Genomic DNA, 19,662 nt, shown 5'->3' on the forward strand with positions numbered 1-19,662 from the left:
AAAAATTGTTGCAAAAAGGTAGGCATGAGAAGCTGGAGAAATCATTTATCATATACCCAACAAATTTGGCTTACCCCAACGTCATGGCTATAAAAGTATTAAAACAATTCTGGTCTAGCAGCACTAAACATAGAGACCTTCAGAACCATGTTAAGGCTACCGTGTTTTCTAGCCAGTAAGGGCAAATATCGGAATTCTCTGCCGATCTTGCTCGATGACTAATCCCTTACATTAGTAGGTCTCTAATCTATTTAGAGGCTTTAACGAAAGCGAAACGTGTATGAAGCAAGTGTCAAGGTGGTAATGAGACTATAATCAAGCCTTCCGGCGCCGCATCCGGTGTTTGAAGAGCAATAACATCATCAATAGTTCAAGTGTGAGAAATTTGTGACGAAGTCATTCTCCTTATATAGTAATTGACCCGTATTTAATATTTAACAAATCATAAGTTTAGTTACTATTTTACGACCACGATATACGTCTTGATTTAGAATACGGATTATAATGCCAACTCATCCCATCTCTACTATGCAGACCACACATTTGTGTCCCAAAATGTATGTATACACTAAAATACATTTGAAACAAATACCTATTCGCTTTATACCTTATAGTATAAAAACGAATATTTCATATACAAAACATTCAACTTCAAAAGCGAGTAAATCTTTCCAACAGCTTCTCAATAGATCAATAAACAGCAGTCACAAAGAGGTGTTAAAATTTTCCTTTCTACAGATGAACAACTGTAATCATAAAACATTTTATTTACCTACGTAACTGTATTGTTTCACTCTGTTTTACATTTGCGGGGCAGATGTATTTAGTATTTTACTGTCATGTAAGTGTGAAGATAAAGAATATCTGACATAAACAGGTCTGATTTTAGTTATGGTATTAAATAACATAATTCAGTGTTAAAAGTATTGATAGGGGTATTTTAATTATCTTTACGAAATACAGAAATATGCGGGCAACCTCTACCGTACCGGTTTAGTTGCTTGCAAGATCGCATACGTCCATCATTCTCTTATTTTGTTTTGACGGTTCGTTGGCTAGAAACCTGTCTAATATCTTGTGTAGATTTCTGATGACGTTATATTCAAAGAATTGATTAAACGCTTTTGATTGTGCGATTATGGCGCTCTCGCCTCGTTTGACATAGAAATCCGGTACTTTTTTACTTTTCATTACTGTTTCACAGCTTTTTTAACGTTTTTGCAAAAGTCGATAGGTTTTCAAGTATTGTTATTTGGCCTGGAAACTCAGGCAAGCGTTACAACTACACTAAGATTGGAAAACTGTATTAAGAAGTGATTATTAGATGGACATTAATTGCCTATTAGAAATGAGTATAAGTTTGGTAATTATACTAAAAGATTGTAGTAATATGTACTTCAAAACTAGTTTGTAAACCACATCAAACGTGCTCTCAATTGCGAAAAACTTACGACTTATCGAGCCGTAATATGAAGTTACAACGGAAATCACTACAACGTGGACAGTCGAGGTTAGACTTCACCCATATAAAATTAAATTAATGAATTAATATATTTACCATTTGGTATAAAACATTTCCAAAGATGTATAAGGCTAAACCAGCTGCTTTAGTTATTTATTCACGGGCAAAATAGTCACTCACACACTAAAGCAATCAGCTCACTGCGAACGTTGCACGCAATCCAAAACAAAAAATAACACGGTTCTTGCACTCTCCGTAGTCTATCTAGAACGATAGTTAATGTTTCTTTTAAAATATCCACTATAACAATATATAATATTCATAAATAAGTACCACAAATACTGAGTCTTATAAGTTCGATACGCAAAAGTTTGTTGACAGGTCGACTGGCTCGACAAACAAACGGGACGTTCACGCCGCGCTCGCGCAGACACTAGAGTGAAGTCGGCCGCAGACTAGGGATGGCGATCTGAGATCGATTAATCGAAGAATCGATTTTTCGAGCAGAAAATATCGATTTTTTAAATCGATATGAAGTACTGTGTCGATTCACTGAATCGATATATCACCCTTGAAAATCGACATTCGATTTTTTCTGTTTTGGTATAAACCATACAATTATTTGCATTTAGTTGAATGTGCCTGAATTATAAGAGTGCTGCCGGATAAAGAGTTAACTACTCATAAACTCGCGAGATGGCTGTATGTTTAGTATCCTTTACTCGCCTCTCTTTAATAAAAAAGTTACGTTTGTAGTCTTTGACTTTATGTATTTATAATCTGTGACGATTGATATTGCATTATTCATTTGTTGTTGTCGTTTAATGAATACTGTTATTAGCGTAATATAAGTATTTTCATGATTGATTTTCATCAGATTTTCATGTAGTGTTTGTTGCGAAATAATAACTAATTGAGTGTAGGTAAGTAAATAAGTAAAGCGCTTCTTATTTTTTACTTTGACGCTATTATTTTCAGTTTGTTCTGTTAGTTGTGATTATCATTTAAATTTACTTTTACACAGGAATAATCAGCATTGAAATAACTAATAAGTAATATGTGGAATTCTTATTGATGGAAGTGTTCATACTTCATTCACGATTACTTTATGTCCAATTATCTATTTAACGTCAAAGCAACAAATTATTCATCTTGTTTACAGAAAAAATAGTAAAGCTCCCATTATCATTTTAAAAATAAACTATCGCTTTTACTCTAATTTTATTTTAATCAAGTAATCGCCAGGCTAGGGATGGCGATTCTTTCCGAAAAATATCAATTTTTAAAGCAATTCGTATCTTAATTAATCGATTCACATTTGGTGCTATTTTTGAAGTGAAACTTCTTTAGAATCGTTGTGATTTCAAACCAGGTGCAACGGAAAAGCGACAGTAAAAAGAGACAGAAACATTAATTCATATTATTTAACGTGGGAAAAAATGAGATAGATAAACTTCTTTCGAATCGTCGTGATTTCAAACCGGATGCAGCGGTAAAGAGAGACAGAAACATCAATTCATCATATGATTTAACGTGGGAGAAAATGAGATAGCAGGCATTATACAGCCTCTCTTTACTGCCGCTTTTTCATTTGATCGAATTTCAAACTTTCGATGTTTTAGTTTTTCCCAAATTAAAAATTTATATTAAACTTATAAATTAAAATTTATCATTAAAATATACTGTTTTAAAAGAACACACACATTTAGATAATGGAAAATGATTAATTTATATATGATTAATAATAAAAAAAATGTTTTTGAAGGTTTCACTTCTACCATGTGTGAATTGCACATATGTTTTTTTTATATAAAGGTTACTTTTTTATAAAATGTTAAACTATTCTTTCATATAAAATATTCTTTTAAATTCATTAAGAAATTATGCTAACTAATCCTAATAGGATTTTGAATATTACTCGAAACTAGTGACTAATTACTTAAAATATCATTGTTTATCAGGTTTAATACATATAATAAATGAGGAATAAATATATTTTTTCAGCATGTCGGGTAGAAGTGATTTATGGAATCATTTTATTAAAAAAGACTTCGGAGGCACATGCAAATCTTGTCACCAGGACGTAAAAACTAAGGGAAACTGAGCATTAGGAACTATAGTTCCCAGTTATTATTCCCAATGCTTAATATTTAAACTTTTAACTCTTACCTTATTTTTTACTTTTTTGCAATCAATAAAAACATTCAGTATATAAATACTTATTTTTTTTATAGTTGATCTTATAGTTTGATACGGTAATAAAAATAATTGTTATTTTTGAATTCCCTGATTTTATTGATAAGATATCGTTAATTGCAATATTAATCTTGTTTTTAGTAAAATTGATACAAATTTACATTGTAAACGCAAACTTGAAAAAAAGATCGATTTTTTAAGAATCGATTTTGTAGGCCTCGATTTTTTCGTGAATCGATTCATTAGACTACGATTCGAATCGATTTAAAAATCGATCTTTTTCGTAAAGAATCGCCATCCCTACCGCAGACAAATCCAGCGTCGGCAATCATCGGCCAGCGTCGGCGTCGTTCGAGTGGAATGTAAAGAACGCAAGCTCAACGAAAGATAGTTTGTCGGCGAGATTTACGTGGCTTTTGCTTGGCCTCACATACTCGAAAATAATTAAATTGCAACGATTGCTATTACACACTTGGCTAAGATCGGGTTTTGTCTAAAGTAAGCATGAAGTTAACTGGAAAGTACTGTTAGGTGCAAGCGCGGGAATGCGTGAGCGAGGTCACGAAACTAGTTGTAAATGACATGTCTTCCAAAGAAGAACACACTTCTCAAATGATATGCTTAGTATAATATCAAACGCATATAACCTAATTGTAATGACAACTGATTTAGCTATTCTTTTTTCCGCTTCAAAATTATTTAATTTGAAACGGCTAGTTTGACTTGGACCGTTGTCAAAATTTTGCACCGGTGTTACCTGCTGAATGCGGATCCACAACTTTTACGGGTCATTGACGCATCTCCGCCCACTCGAATCCTGATTAAAAGAGTCTTCGAAAAGCCTAAATTCATGCCTGACTTAACTGAGATTCAAATACAGATTACAAAAGGAATATGTTTCAAAAGAGACTCGAGTTTCGGACGCGTCCGTAAGCGGCTTAAGAATAAATAGCGGTCATCCGTGGTAGCAAATATTATACTAAAACAAGGTCTTGTTAGATAAACAAAGAACCATCCAAAAATGTTTGTAGGCACGTGCGTTGGCCCTTTGTAGGATCTGCGACGTTGAAATGTTGGTTTAAGATCAAATTGCCCAAAATCCTTAAGTATTTTTTTGTCTTTACTTTATTTGGTACAACTCTTCAACCGTCGATGACCTTACTTGAAGTGACCCAAAGTGTACTTGATGGATATAATATATAATGGCTTTGCAATGGGATTAAACAAGTACAATAGGGCGGATGTTGCGTGGACAGAACGAGTATAATCAGGCCAGGTGAACTTCCGTTGCATGTAATACAATTATTGTACTTACATAGAAAATAGAAAAAATGCTGCATAAAAATTGTCCACTTTACTTATAGGAACATGGACAATAAATTTAATATGGAAAAAAATATTGCTTCGTTAAATAATCTTACTTTAAGTGGCAATTTAGAACTAGGTTCTTCACAATTTTTGACAATTTACAAAAATATACTTTGTCGTTCAAAGACCGCTTAGAACGACTGCTATAGGTTCCTAAACAAATTCTGCAAAACAATCCTTTATGATAAGTACCTACTTAGATGTAGTATTATCATGCTCATGAGCAAGGCCGTGACTATTACATGTGCAATCTGACTCTACAACGTGACTATCTTGCCCATAACCTGTTTCGAGACCTTCATCTTACCTACTTTTTATGCCAAGTGTGTGACATTACCTTTTACTATAAATAAGAATTAAAGCATTAATCTCCTAAAAATTTATCACCGTTTTTAATTTAGTACTAAATTTTATCGCCTATGTGTTGAAATCAGGCATTTTAATCGGATTGAAATAGACATTATTATTTATAGCTTATGAAAGTACAATAAATATTCGTGTAAGTTTGAGATTTAAAATTGTCGTAATAACAAATTTATTTACTACTTTGCATGTTTTTTTAAGTGTTTTTGTATTTAAATTTAATTTAAAGTTCTTTAGCGGAGATAAAGGCGAAATTGTATTATCATAATTGCTCCAAGTTTTGTGTGTTTTTTTAGCTTGATAATATCGTAGAGGAACGAAGGAGTATTATCTAAAGGGAGGATCCTTGGGCAGATCACTGGTCGGCCCGAAGGCCCCAGTGGTTAAATCAAGAAGTTGTAAATGTATTTGTACATATTCATATATTAGCGACCAGAATAACTTCGTTACTCGTCATCACAGTGATTTGTCAGCGCAGATTGTGTCGCGAAACTATGTACATATGTATATATACTATAAAATTCTATGTTAAATGGTAATTGGTAATAAACGTTAATATAAAGAAAAGGTTCTAAACATAGGTGTAAAGTAATTTATTTTAAAAAAGGAACAAAATATTTAATAGTTCAAAACATTGGAATGTGTGTATTTTAAAAAATGTATGTTAAAAAATCTACTAATAAAATTTTCATTTTCAAAATCGCTTAAATAAGAGATTATTTGTGAATATTATTGCCTATTTCATATATACAAACCGGGTATTATAAGCTAGGGTTATAGTTAAAATGAACAAGGGCTATTTTATATATTAAAACAATTTTACAAAATATAACCAACATGCCTAATGTTTTGGTGACTTCATACTTATCAAGTTACAATATAATGTTGCGTTTCATTTCAAAACATCTATTTTAGCTAATTTTTAAATAATGTTGTATTTATTTGTTAATAAGGTAATTTGAATTTGGAAAAATTGGTCACGACTCAGGTAAAATGTTGCAAGTTACATATTTCTCAAATAAATAAACAAAAACTTATCATTATAAGCCGATTCAATTTCATTTAATTAATTTTAAATAGAACAGGATAAGCTGCACATAAATTCGTTTTATTTACAAAATCTAAGCCATAAGATATCATCAATAGCTTCTGCTAAATCCTTCGAAAGCATTGTTTTTTTTATAGAGTATATTTCTGAAACTTTCATCAGAAAACATTATTACGTATTTTTGGACTTAAAATAGCAGACATCTTGTAAAACCGTCTAAAAATTTTACATAAGAAGTTTTAATTTACTTTTCTATAGAACAGGGAACCAGATCGCGAGAGCGCCGCCAACCTTTTAAGAAATCGTTTATTTTATATAACGTGTGTTTACTTAGTTGAGAAGCAAGCGGTACAGGAGTTACTTGCACATTTATATAACAAACAAGTTCTTCATAATACAATCAAAACAATCACTACGTCTACTACGTTTCTCTATCCATAACAAAGCATGTTTAATGTACTCAAACATAAAAAAAATACTATTGGTATGCGTTCGTGTCACCAATAAAATCTCTAATGCATGCATCGTGTTTTTTGCCCGCATTTTCTTCGTTGCATTTACAGCAATGTAACGATGAACGCGAATTGGAAATAACATTTACCAACGAAACACCTATTCGGGTCCAAAAGGGCGAGTTACCAATTTCGCGCCTTTTTGAATGAAAATGTTTGATTTGCCTTTGTTAGGTTCCGATTTCTAAGATCTGCATTTTAGACCGCAAATCTAGTTTCGAAACCTGAGAAACTATTTGTTCCAAAAACTATGAATATTACTGAAGGCGATGTTTTGGCTTCGCTTGGGAATATTGGAAAATAGTCCTAAGAGACCAGGTATTATGTAAGCACTATCGGGCGAGGGGAGTATTTACTTTTTTACACATTACCCACGCACTGTCTTGAAACCGAAATGCATTTTCGAGGGTACCCACAAAAAATTATTACGTTTACATAGTATTTGCTGACAAAAGGAAGGGGGGGGGGGCCTAAATTACAGTAATCTGCTTACGTAATACTTGACACTCTTATGAGATATTTCTGAATCAAGCGTTCACATGGAAAAGCCTGTTGGTAATCCAGGGTTCAAATGAAGATATCTATATAGACATATATAGATAGATCCGATCTGTGGCGAAATACACGTAAGAATCTCATAATATTTAAAGGGGTTTTGAAAGATGTGACTTGCTTATTTTTATCTTTTGCTAAATCAAATGAGTCTAGAAAAAGACATTTAAAGTAGGTTAATTTCTCTTAGCCTGTTTTTTACGACGATATTGTGACTTGCATCCTAAATGATTGTTACAGCATTGGCGTTGCGTAAATGTCGAATAAAGATTATTTTAATATAAATTACTTAATTAATTATTAAAAAAATATCAGTGGCAATCTCTTTAGGTCGTCGCCTCAGATTTCTGAATCTGTTTCATGATCATTTTTAAATCTAATAGGCAAGTAGGTGATCAGCCTCCAGTGCCTGACACACGTCGTCGACTTTTTGGGTCTCCTCACGGTTTCCTCACGATGTTTTCCTTCACCGTTCGAGCAAATGTTAAATGCGCACATAGAAAGAAAGCCCATTGGTGCACAGCCGTGGATCGAACCTACGACCTCAGGTACAAGAGTCGCACGCTGAAGCCACTAGGCCAACACTGCTCTTAATTATTTTTAAAGCTCTGTTTATATTTGGATATCAATCCAATATTAAAAAGGGAACACGACACTACCATTTATAGAATCTGTTAAAAACGAAAGCCAAGAAGTCGCTATTCAAGTTTCATACGGCTCTATAGAAAACCTTTGCCCTTCTGTGGGACAGATCATTATTGCTAATGTAATAATGTATGTTCTGTGGTCTCTACTTAGCTTTCTACGTTTTCACTGATTGCGGCTTGGCTATAAAGTTGTAACTGGTATTTGCCGCGAGTGAGTAAGCTTACAAAAATATGTACGGAAAAATTAACAAACTTGTCAGCTAAACAATACCAATAAAGGAAATATGATAGGTCAACAGCGTATTTTGATTTAAAATATAAACGGAATACACATTTAAATATAAACACAACAATAAAATAAAATACATATGTAGCTAATTAATAAAGTGTAAGATGCATTGTAAATTATAAAATGTTCAATATAAAAGAAAAATAACACAGCCATTATATCTAATAAAGGATGCCAGAGTTTTCTTGACGTTCATAAGTGTGCATGTTTACCTATATGAATAAAGATATTTTGATTTGATTTGAATACAAATATATAATAATATACAGAATACATTAATACAGATTCTAAAATAAAATATAAAACTCTAATATTGGATAACGGTTTCACACAACAATTTAGCACTTTTGGTACTTCCATCGTTAAACGTTAGCTGTTATGTATATTTGATAACTTTCCCTTGAAAACTTAACAAGACAGAAGTAAAATTAGTCAGTCTTACAATTGTAATACACAAATATGTGTGATTCATGGTTTAGTAAGAATGTGGTAATGCTAGATAAGGTTATAAATTGTTCGGCGCTTACAATAGGATTCTTTGGGTGTTTCAGTGCGCATAAGAATGCCACGTTGAAACTCCTTACTGACTCATGTATGAACTGAACTGAACTTACTAACTCTTCATAAACTTAAAATTGTAAATCTAGTTTATATATATACAAGTGTATATATAAAATGTATATATATAAAAATCTAAATAATCAAAATTTAAAATCTATATATATGTGTATATATAAAACATATATACCCGTATATAATATATAGCAGCATGAGAGCAGGCATGTTTTTACGACACCAATGTTTGTTAGACGTAGTTGTACACAAATAATTACAATTTTAAATGAAGACTTAACTCTTTATCTTTTCTGAGAGCTGTTTATGTGCATTTAATTAGGGTCAGACCCTTCTCTTGCAAGCTAATGAAGTGTATAAACTGATATTATAAGCAATAAGAATTTAATATGAAGAATTATTAGCACTTAGGAACTGGGTATATACTTCCATAGTACTTAAATGCTTAAAATGGCTGAATATTATTTGATTGATTTATGTTCATAGCGTCGTCCCGTTTGTTTTTTGGTCCAAATGCCCAAAATCAGTTATTAACAATTCCAAATGTATTTTTTCTATAATCCAAACCAGGGGCAAAAGGCCAGGCGGCTCACCGTTTCAATTAAGTGGTACCGCTGCCAATAGACACTCGCAATGCCAGAGGGCTTGCGAGTGCGTTGCCGGCCTTTTAAAATCGGTGATTCTCCACCTCGAGCGGTGTGGAACCACCTAGAGTAGATCCTCATTTTTTTATAATAACTCTTTTCACTTTTTGCAAATACAATAATAATATATTAGAAAATTAGTCAATTAAAATTATGGATTAAAATAGTCATAGTCATGTGACAACCATAGCCAATAATCTTAATATTCAGAAAACGGGAATCTGGGAATGTAAAGATTCTAATAGCCGACTCGACCTGCATGTAAATAACCTTATTTGCAAATTAACTTAGTACATTAATGCTATTTAAGTATGTAGTAGCAAAAATACGTGTGAAAACTCTTTATTTTACCTGAGTATTGCGTAGAAAAACAGAATAAAACTATTGTCTGATCGACGGCATGTTACATAACTTCCAATTGTAATAGTAGTTCCGATTTCAATACTGAATTTTCGCACCAAACCATTAAAGTTTGCAATGCTTTGCTTTGTGATACGTTACCGCTATTGAGAATACTATATCTAAATTGGGATTCATCCTTAGATAACTTCGTGTGGAATTCAGGAAATATCAAATTCAACCATTTACTGACTCAATCAGTCTAATTTTATAAGTGAGTAAGGGGATTGGAAACCCCGTAATAGATTCAGCATAAAATATTTTAATAGAAGTAGTATTCTATCGATATTGTTACATATCCACATATTTTTAATTGTCTATGAAAACCAAGGAGGTTTACAGTTTTACATATAATCCCTCTTTTGTGAAATGATTTAAATATGTCACGTGAAATTGTGCCACAAAGTGGTAATTTCAATTCTATATTCCTGGTTAGTCCTTATATATTATAGGAGGAAGTCCAGCACGAAGTATTTAGTATGAAACACAAAGTCTAGATGTTTCTACGGTTCTATGGTTTTTATGGTTCTACGAAAAACACGTGAACAAACTTGTAGATTGTAGTCACAATAATTTAATGTCGTATTTTTTTTAGAGTGAAACTTGTTTAGGTGCATGAGTTTCACTTCTGACAGTTGTACTATGCGTGAATGAGTGAGTGCATAACTCACTTTTTTTAAAGAAATAAGTCATATTTAAACCCTTCATGTAAACCAAGACATTGCCTTTGTTGATATTAGCGTAAAAGTAAACAAATTGTACATGTAAATTGCATCTCCTTATTAGCTTTGAAAGAAATTGTATGAACGAAAAAATAATTTATTAAAACCTACTTGTAATAAAATTAAGTAATCGATCACAAAAGTTAAATAATAAAAGGCGATTGTCGGTTATCGCCAAAAAACATTTCAAGAAATAACAAAATATAATGAGAAAATCCATAATATCTACGGGATATTGATAAATAAACAATTGAACAACGTTATTTGTAATAATAAAAATGTACTCATAATTCTCTATGTGTACTGGTATCGTCTATCCATATATTTACACTAAAGACAACGTATACGTGTACTGATTTCGTAATTTATCAAAGTGGGTTTAAAGGTTTATAGATCTTACTTGATATATGAAAGTAAGGACAAGAGGTATCAATTTGTAAATAGCCCTAAAGACTAAGAAACAAGACTTGGGGCTTAGTTTGACTATGGAAGCGTATTGGAACTTGACATACGGACAAAAATAAATCAGTGGCGCTACAACCTCTTCAGGTCTTGGATTTCTGTATCTGTTTCATCATCATTTTTAAATCTAATAGGCAAGTAGGTGATCAGCCTCCAGTGCCTGACACACGACGTCGACTTTTTGGGTCTAAGACATGTCGGTTTCCTCACGATGTTCTCCTTCACCGTTCGAGCAAATGTTAAATGCGCACATAGAAAGAAAGTCACAAAGGTGCACAGCCCGGAATCGAACCTACGACCTCAGGCATGAGAGTCACATGCTGAAGCCACTAGGCCAACACTTACTTTTTAATCTCAATACTGCCTGTCACAGTGGATTACGTAATGCGTATGTTCTGATATACCAATCTCATATTACTATAATTCCTTAGAATCAGTTAGCCGCCGAAAGAAAACGGTTGCAACTGAAAATTTTGTTATTGCACATCTACCAGAATTCACATAATAATTTAGAATACACCTAAAGGTAAGTATGAGATAATAATTATGAACATTTGAATTATTTTATTACAAGAACTGAGTCACGCCTTTATTCGGCACAGCAAAAAGCAGGTTAATCGTAATTGCAATATTATAACAATGGATCAATGTGACCTTCGCAGTCATTAAGTATTGATTTGGCATTTCAAGACCCAACCTATGATCTGGAATAAAAACGTGGGATGATAATCGCGTAGGCGAGCACCCCTGGGGAGTGGCACTTGTTTCATTATACCATATTTCGCGATTTCGTCTTTTATAATCTCGAAGTTAAATATGGAAATAAAAAATTAGATTCCTATATTTCTTTCCGTGAAGCCTTCAGAGTTTAATCCTTTGAATATTTTAACATGTATCATAAAAATCCGATATGTCAGGATATTTTTATGGCTTTTGCATAACATAACGATATTCCTAAAACGATGACATCACATCTTTTTATTTGAACTCACCTTGAACCTTTATATTGTGACAGAATATCCATAATGTATTATCAGATTAATATATAGAAATCGTGTCAATTTCGCATCTTCACACTAGTAAGTACTGGAGCGGCGTGTAAGGAGCAAAGAAACAATGGCTATAATCACCGAGAGAGAGTTACATGTGCACTCTTCCGGTCCATTAGCATTGAATAGCCAAGCGTGCCCGAACCAGTATCATTGTCACACGACCGCCATCAAATCTACACCAGACCAAGATTCCTCCGATACCAACCGTATTGTTCTCCATTCTACGGTAAATTCAAATAATAGCCACACACGACATGTACACAAAAGATATAATTGCTTTAAGGAAAAGGTATATATAAAGATCCGATTACAACACACGTTCAATAATTGATAGCCGTCATATAATATAGAAAGCACTCACCGGCAGTTCCAAGTAATCAGCTATGGTGTGTTTGGCGGCACCGCGTCTGATGTCGGCGAGGGCAGTGAAATGTTCGTCTCGTCGCACCTTCCGGCGCAGCAATGCACGTGCATACGGATATGCGGAAAGATATTCACCATATGCGTCCATTAATTCACCCATAAATAGTTGCCTCAATAGAATAGTACTCTCATTCATCTCAACTTCCGTAGGCGGCGGCGGTAATTCTCTGCATTTAATCAGCTCCGGAATGCTTTTCGTGACGAAGGTACTTAACCCGCTCGTAGACTCGCAAGACGTGTACGCACCGGTTGAATCACTCGAACCGCACTTTGAAAATGGGAAGGCGGACGAGGTTCCGCTTTTTTCGCTACTTACGGAACTTTGACGTGTTGTGCTCGACTTTTCATCGAAGTCCGGATATTGAGGCTCCGATTGACTTTCCGTTGACGGAGAAGATTGTGCGATAACGTTGTTGTATGCGGAGTTTTTGATACAGTCATATAAATCTTCTATGGATTCATAAGGTGTCATGCTGCCACATGAATCACCATCATCTCGTAAAGTCTCGTAGATTTCTTCGCTACGTCGTGTCGTCATTGGTGTTAGCGCCGAGTCTGATCGACTTCTCTTAACATTAGGTACTTGATCGTATCCAAAATCAGATGGGTTTAAGAAATCCCATCTTACATTAGACCAAACGTTTTCTGTAATATCAGCGGATATTCTATGATCTGCACAACATTGGCCACTTTTTATTGTCACTGTTGTAATGTTATCTGTATTTTCAACGATGGAACTGTCAACAACAGTTTCAGGGTTTTCTACTGGTATGTCAACAATTACTTTCCGTAGAGAAACACTAGCAGAGGAAGAGTTGGATATATTATCATCTTCTATTTTTGCATTATCATTCACTTGTTCGTTATACACTGAAGAGGTTATTTCAGAAGCGGTATCTACGTCACGTTGGGACAGAATGCCTTCTTGAATCAATTCAGTTAAAAGGCTCTTCGATTCAATTTCACAGCTGAGATTACTGTTAAGCAACTGCGAGTTAATTGACACAAGTTCACTGTTTTCTTCCGCGTCTTTTTGACAATTACTCGGTAATAGACCGGAGTCAATATATTTTCTCATGCGTTGTGTTAATGCTTCACTTGCCTCGGATACAGATTCCAAATAATAGAAGAGCAAATGATATTCTTCTTTGGTAAGTACAGATGCCCGAAGTAATGGCTTTCCATACAGCTCAACGGCGGAGAACAGCATTGACGCTGAAAAAAAAAACATGTTTTTATTTATTTATACTTGTGTAGAAAGCGTTTCGTTTTCTTTTAAATTATTCAAGAAAAACTTAATGCTTAACTTTCAAATGCCTTAGGATAAAAACCAAAGCCGTATTGCCATAAAAATTGCTCGACTGTTTTGGTATCATGTTATAGTGGCGAAACTCGATTGGACGCATTACTTTCAGGGATTCAAAGATAACATTTTGTTTGTTGGCTTTTGGTTTTAAATTACAATTCCAAGAAAATAAAGATCATGTGCTTGCTAGATCAATTTGTATGGTGGTCACGGCGTCTGTATTAGCTTTGCATACGAGTCGCTTCTGCGAAAGATTACCGGACAATAGCATTGGCGTGCGTACGTTTCAATATTGCCAAACCGCTTTCTACATACACACAGTTTGCAGACGGAATACCTAATAGTAGGCTTGTATTATCGAACGCAAGGGCCGGGCACAGTTTACAACGGAAATGCTCTGAGATATGACTAGCTGCCAAGCGTAAGTCAATGAACGCAAACTCATTCAGGCCTCTTCATATTGAATGAGGATGTGATGAGAAAGTTCAGCCAATTATAAAGTATATAAGTGAAGGTTTAGAAATGTCTTTATGACTCAGATGATTTATTGATGCTTTAACTAAACTCTTTCTATTACCCCGAGAATCAAACATTCTCGGGGTAATAGAAACGAACTTGCTTGGGCTGATGGGAACCATGGGGTACCCTGTTCTCTATTTAAAAATTACTAATTAATAAAATTGTTTTTCTTACCATAAATTTTCTCCCAAGCTAGAAAGACTTCTAGATCCTTTCCATCCCATTGCGGTGGTTCATATTCAACAACGAGAACTTCGCCCTCCAAGTAGACGGCTGGCGATCTAGGTTCAACTGGAGCTTTGGAACCACCAAGAAAAAGAATTGCTGTTGGGGGTGGTACAGCTTCTTCAGGCGGGGGTAATGGTCCAGCGATGGGTAGAGCCAGAGGCGGTGATAGCGGCCCCGTGGGTAAGCCAGCTATTGAAATCCCAGCTTCTTGCAAAAGTTCACATATGACCTCTGCGACTGTACTATTTCCCCAAACTGTTACCTGAAACCATTCAATATAAGCGTAAATTAGCTGTATTCATTAGGGTAGACAATAAATAGATTTATATGATAAACGATTTGAAACATACATAAAAAGTTAATAATGTCACTTGCGCAAATTAATCCAACAAAATAAGTCAACAATTATGCCTTTAAATTGTGTCCAAAAGATATTGAATTCAGACCCTATTCGGATTCATCCTTCGACATAAAATCAAACGCTTAACCATTAGCAGAGGCGGATTTGCAGACCTAGCCGCTCCAGGCCCCATAAGCCGCTACTTTCTCAACACCTATAGACAAGATACTATGATATAGATATCTTTAGGAACGGTGTACTAGATCGTCATTAAACTGCGTATGTCTAGTGTCTATAGAAAACAGTTTGTTGAAAGAACTACAAGGGGCAAAACATTTCATCGAGACAAAATTGTAGACATAAATTTTACAAATATTAAAAAAAAAATATTATGAAACATTTTGCCGCCCTTCGCATCTTGCCGCCCTAGGCCCTACTGGGCCAAATCCTCCTATGACCATTAGAGATCTACATCTTACAAACTAAACTAAACCGTTAGAATTGTATAACCAACTACGGAGATTTTATAAATATTATTCATAGTGTCATTATCATTTATGTTTATATTATAAAGTATATTTAAACTGTAAAAACTCGTTATGTAGGTGTGAGATGAGATTAACTCTTCAGATACACGGTTTTTAATATTACGAGAGTATGCAAGATGTTTAATGATTATATCTTAATTATTTGCTTATGTTGTATAAGTATGGTGTGGCAATATAAAGTACCTGTAAGATTGCGATATCTCAAAATTAAGAACAACGTTAATATATATCGAAAAGAAATTAATTATGAAGTTGCAGTATGGTATTTTAAGGCTCATAGTCTTGCTTGGATCTTTTATACAGACCAACGGAGATTCAGGCGGTTTTCATTTGATAGAAATTGAAAAAAGTATATATATATATATATATACTTTTTTCAATTTTTTATATTCAATTCAAATATATATATATATATATATATATATGCTTTACTGATTAAAGGAGAACAAGGGCGAGCTAACAAAACTAACCACAAATATTTCTGGGTAACATTAAGTATGAACTACATATGATCGGAATAACGGAAAGACGCTGTGGCCAGAACATATATACTAATAAATCTGTCTATAAAAATTGGTTGTCTTATATCTATAGAATCCTACAGAAATGTGTGTTTCATAGCTGTAGTATTAAAAAAAAGGTATTTAATACATTGTAAGTTTTATTATAACGCATTATCTATTTAAAGAAAGTTTACTTGAAAACAGAAAAAGAAAAATGTTCACTAAAACCGACTTTAGGTATAATGCGCCAAAAGAACTATAACTTCAAAAACTTTGTATTCTGTTTTGACACAATTATATGTAGTTAAAGTATGAAGTTCACCGATAAGTACTATAAATAAAAATATAACTGCTATTGTTTTTTTATTAAAGTCATATGCGTAAGAAATATATGTAATTTTATCTTAACCCTACACAAAATTACGAACAGCAAATAAAATATTTTAAGTTAAAATTAATTGAACATGAAAATCTCGCGTATCGAATTCCACCTTGAAGTCGATTCCCTAAAACGGCGTAAATTTAAATTCAGGAATGAAAATTGGACAAAGGGAATGCGTATACATTACGTAAAGATACCGAGCGAGCGAATTTTATTTACACTTGATATATTTACGATTTTATATTACATCGAAAACAAAAATAATTAGATATTTCTTAATTAAGTTATAATAGGTATGTTATGTTGGTCTCAGTTTCCGCACCAAGGCGCTCATTATGTCATGTACTAAATCTAATCTCGGATTAACTTACAGATCTTACAAATCTATCTTAAACTCAACTAAATGTAATTTTACGAAAAAGCGTTTATTTGCCTCGCATTATAAACAATCATAAGAGGGATTTTAATTACATAAAAATGGTGAGGTCGTGAAAGAAGTTATAAAATTAACAAAAAAAATCAGTATTTTTATTCTAATTACATGTCAAAATATACAAATTTTCTACGGTCTATTGAATAAGAAATTAATATATCACAAAAACATATGTACGCGTACTGTAAAATCAATAAAACAGGGAATATTTACATATACAAGAATACCACAGTCTCTGGAGGCATCTTGAAGCAGATCTCTAAAGGACCTTGACTGGGTTCAAGGAGTTTTTACCGGTGACGTCACGATGGAGTTATGCGCCCGCGCCGCACCCAAAACGAAGCCTACGGGATAACGCCTTTATAATTACATTACATCTTGGATTTGTTGTAAACGAGAATTTGAGTGCTGTTGTATTGGATTCAGTAAAAAATAATGTTGACGAATACTCTTAGTATATTTGACAGTTTCGAAAACTGACAATATCGTTTTGAACACGAATATTTGAGAAAATTATCGTTAAGTTTTTACTTAGTTAAAAACACTTTTCTTCTGTTGGTAAATATTTATTAAGTACATGACCTACGACCTCTATCGTGATAGATATAGGATAGTTATGATAGATAGATAGAGATATAAGTATCTACGTGCTTATTTAATAAATACAATTGGTATTATTTATCTCCGTATTTTAATGACGTGTCTAGTACCGTCAATCATATTACTAAACCTGTCCGCGGGTTATAAAAAAAATTGAAAAACATATAAGCTTTGTAAAATTTAATTTACGCTCGACTCTTTGGGTTTTATTTTGCGTTGCGATTTAACATCGTCAAATTTAATTATCTCCCGCCTTTTCTGGTTGATGAATATGGGTATTGACCATGCATTATACGCGTTAATCATGCAACGGACAAGCAATTTATTCGTTACCTGGAAATCGAAACTGCATGCAGAATGTTCGCGTAGAACGGTAGGCGGAAAATTTTAAAAGAATTTATTAATTTAGATATTTATATCTCACAGCTCATTAAGGTCATATCAGTGATATGTAACAAATCTTTTCAACTGACTATTACAATTTCTTGTTAGTATTCTGCAAAATGATGCGGGAAATAAATATTTTCTTCAAATCTATGTGTATAATAATTTCGCAGTATTACTTTTATATTAAAAATTAAATAATAAAAATAAAATTATTTATTTCTCTCAAGTATGGAACATATCATCCTTGTTACAAAGAATGCACATTTTTCGAAAAAAGTATAAAGCAATATAAAAAAACTTTCTACATTCGACGTCTAGCGCCACCTAGTATAAACATTGAAAACACAAACTGATTAAAGCGCCATCTATTACAACACGTTTCAACTAACATGAGATAACAACCACGGAGATAATTAATAATTATGGAAATAATTGTAAGATGGCGCGGCGCTTTAGTAAATTATATAGAAAATTATCATACTCAAAATAAATTGCAAAATCTCCATAAACAACTTACTTTTAATTTCGTCTGACGACAGGACAACAACGACGTCATTATCTATATTTTTAAATGATAACATGGTATTGAATAAACTGTTAATGAGAATCAAACGCGTATAGGCAGTCTCCATATGTCGCAATAAAATGTTTCATAACATTCGCGGATAAAATATGAAATGAGAGCAACAACTTAAGAAATGAAGCATGATTCATGTTAAGAACTCACTAATTATGTGGTTGCCTACTTATTTGATCTTTAATATACTTCATAAATATTTAAAAGCATTTATTGACACCAATTTCGAGTAACTTTCAAATGGTTAAATACATTTATTATTAGTTATACAGATAGATTAGATAGGGTACAGTCTGAAATATTGGCAAATAATTATTCTACTTTTCATAAAAATGGATTGATGGATTTAATGGATCTTTTCATAAAATTAATAATGAAAAAATCCTTTGAAGGAATAACTTAGTGAAAACCAATAATTTATTCTTTCTGGATTATTATTTTTTTATTTGTCAATGCTTAGATAAAAATGTTTTTAACCTATAGATTATTACGTTCCAGTTTAACACATGTTAACTGAATAAAAATAGGTCACTGTTCGTTCAGATTAATGTAGTTTAAATATGGGATTAAGGAATATATTATGTATTAATAGATAACTAAAAATATCACGTTTTTAATTTAGAACGAGTACAATCTTTTTTATTCTTAAATATTGACTCTGATATTGTCTATAGTAAAAGCTTTTGTCTATCTTTTCAATAATTTAAGGGCTATATTTCAAATAGAATTCCCGTAGCCAATATTTTCGCGTTTATAACTATAAATAGTCTGACATTTGACAATAACTCGATTATTTGTATTTATAATTTATTTAGAAATTGCAAACATTAATTAGGATTTAACTTTCGTTAAAATTAACTTCTTTCACTTGTGCGTTCAATATAACCAGCGACAGGTCACCGACTGACATACTTTCTGCGGTGTATAATTAAATTTTATCAATACAAAAACATATGTGGACGCATTAGTAGAATATATTTTATATAATGTTTTCGCTTTCAAAATTATTCTGAGGAACTAAATTGTAAATATTAACCTTTGGAAACTGTTCGCTGGTGGTAGGAATTGTCCTCACGTCAATTTTATTTATTTATTAACACTTCGTTGCATTACATAAAAGATTTAAT

At 33.0% G+C, this 19,662-nt stretch overlaps 1 protein-coding gene across 3 annotated transcripts in view; it reads right to left on the reverse strand.

Moving 5' to 3' along the window:
• Positions 1–19,662, reverse strand: part of LOC110998110 — a 124,208-nt gene that overhangs the window by 68,568 nt on the left and 35,978 nt on the right. For all 3 annotated transcript variants that reach the window (XM_045632837.1, XM_045632836.1, XM_022266570.2), the window contains exons 2-3: positions 14,712–15,027; positions 12,651–13,927 (exon numbers count right to left, since the gene is read on the reverse strand). In XM_045632837.1, coding sequence (XP_045488793.1) covers positions 12,651–13,927; positions 14,712–15,027 — 1,593 coding nt within the window. The remainder of the gene's footprint in view (positions 1–12,650; positions 13,928–14,711; positions 15,028–19,662) is intronic.

This window comes from Pieris rapae, chromosome 21 (genome assembly GCF_905147795.1).
Source record: "Pieris rapae chromosome 21, ilPieRapa1.1, whole genome shotgun sequence".
Classification (NCBI taxonomy): Eukaryota; Metazoa; Arthropoda; class Insecta; order Lepidoptera; family Pieridae; genus Pieris; species Pieris rapae.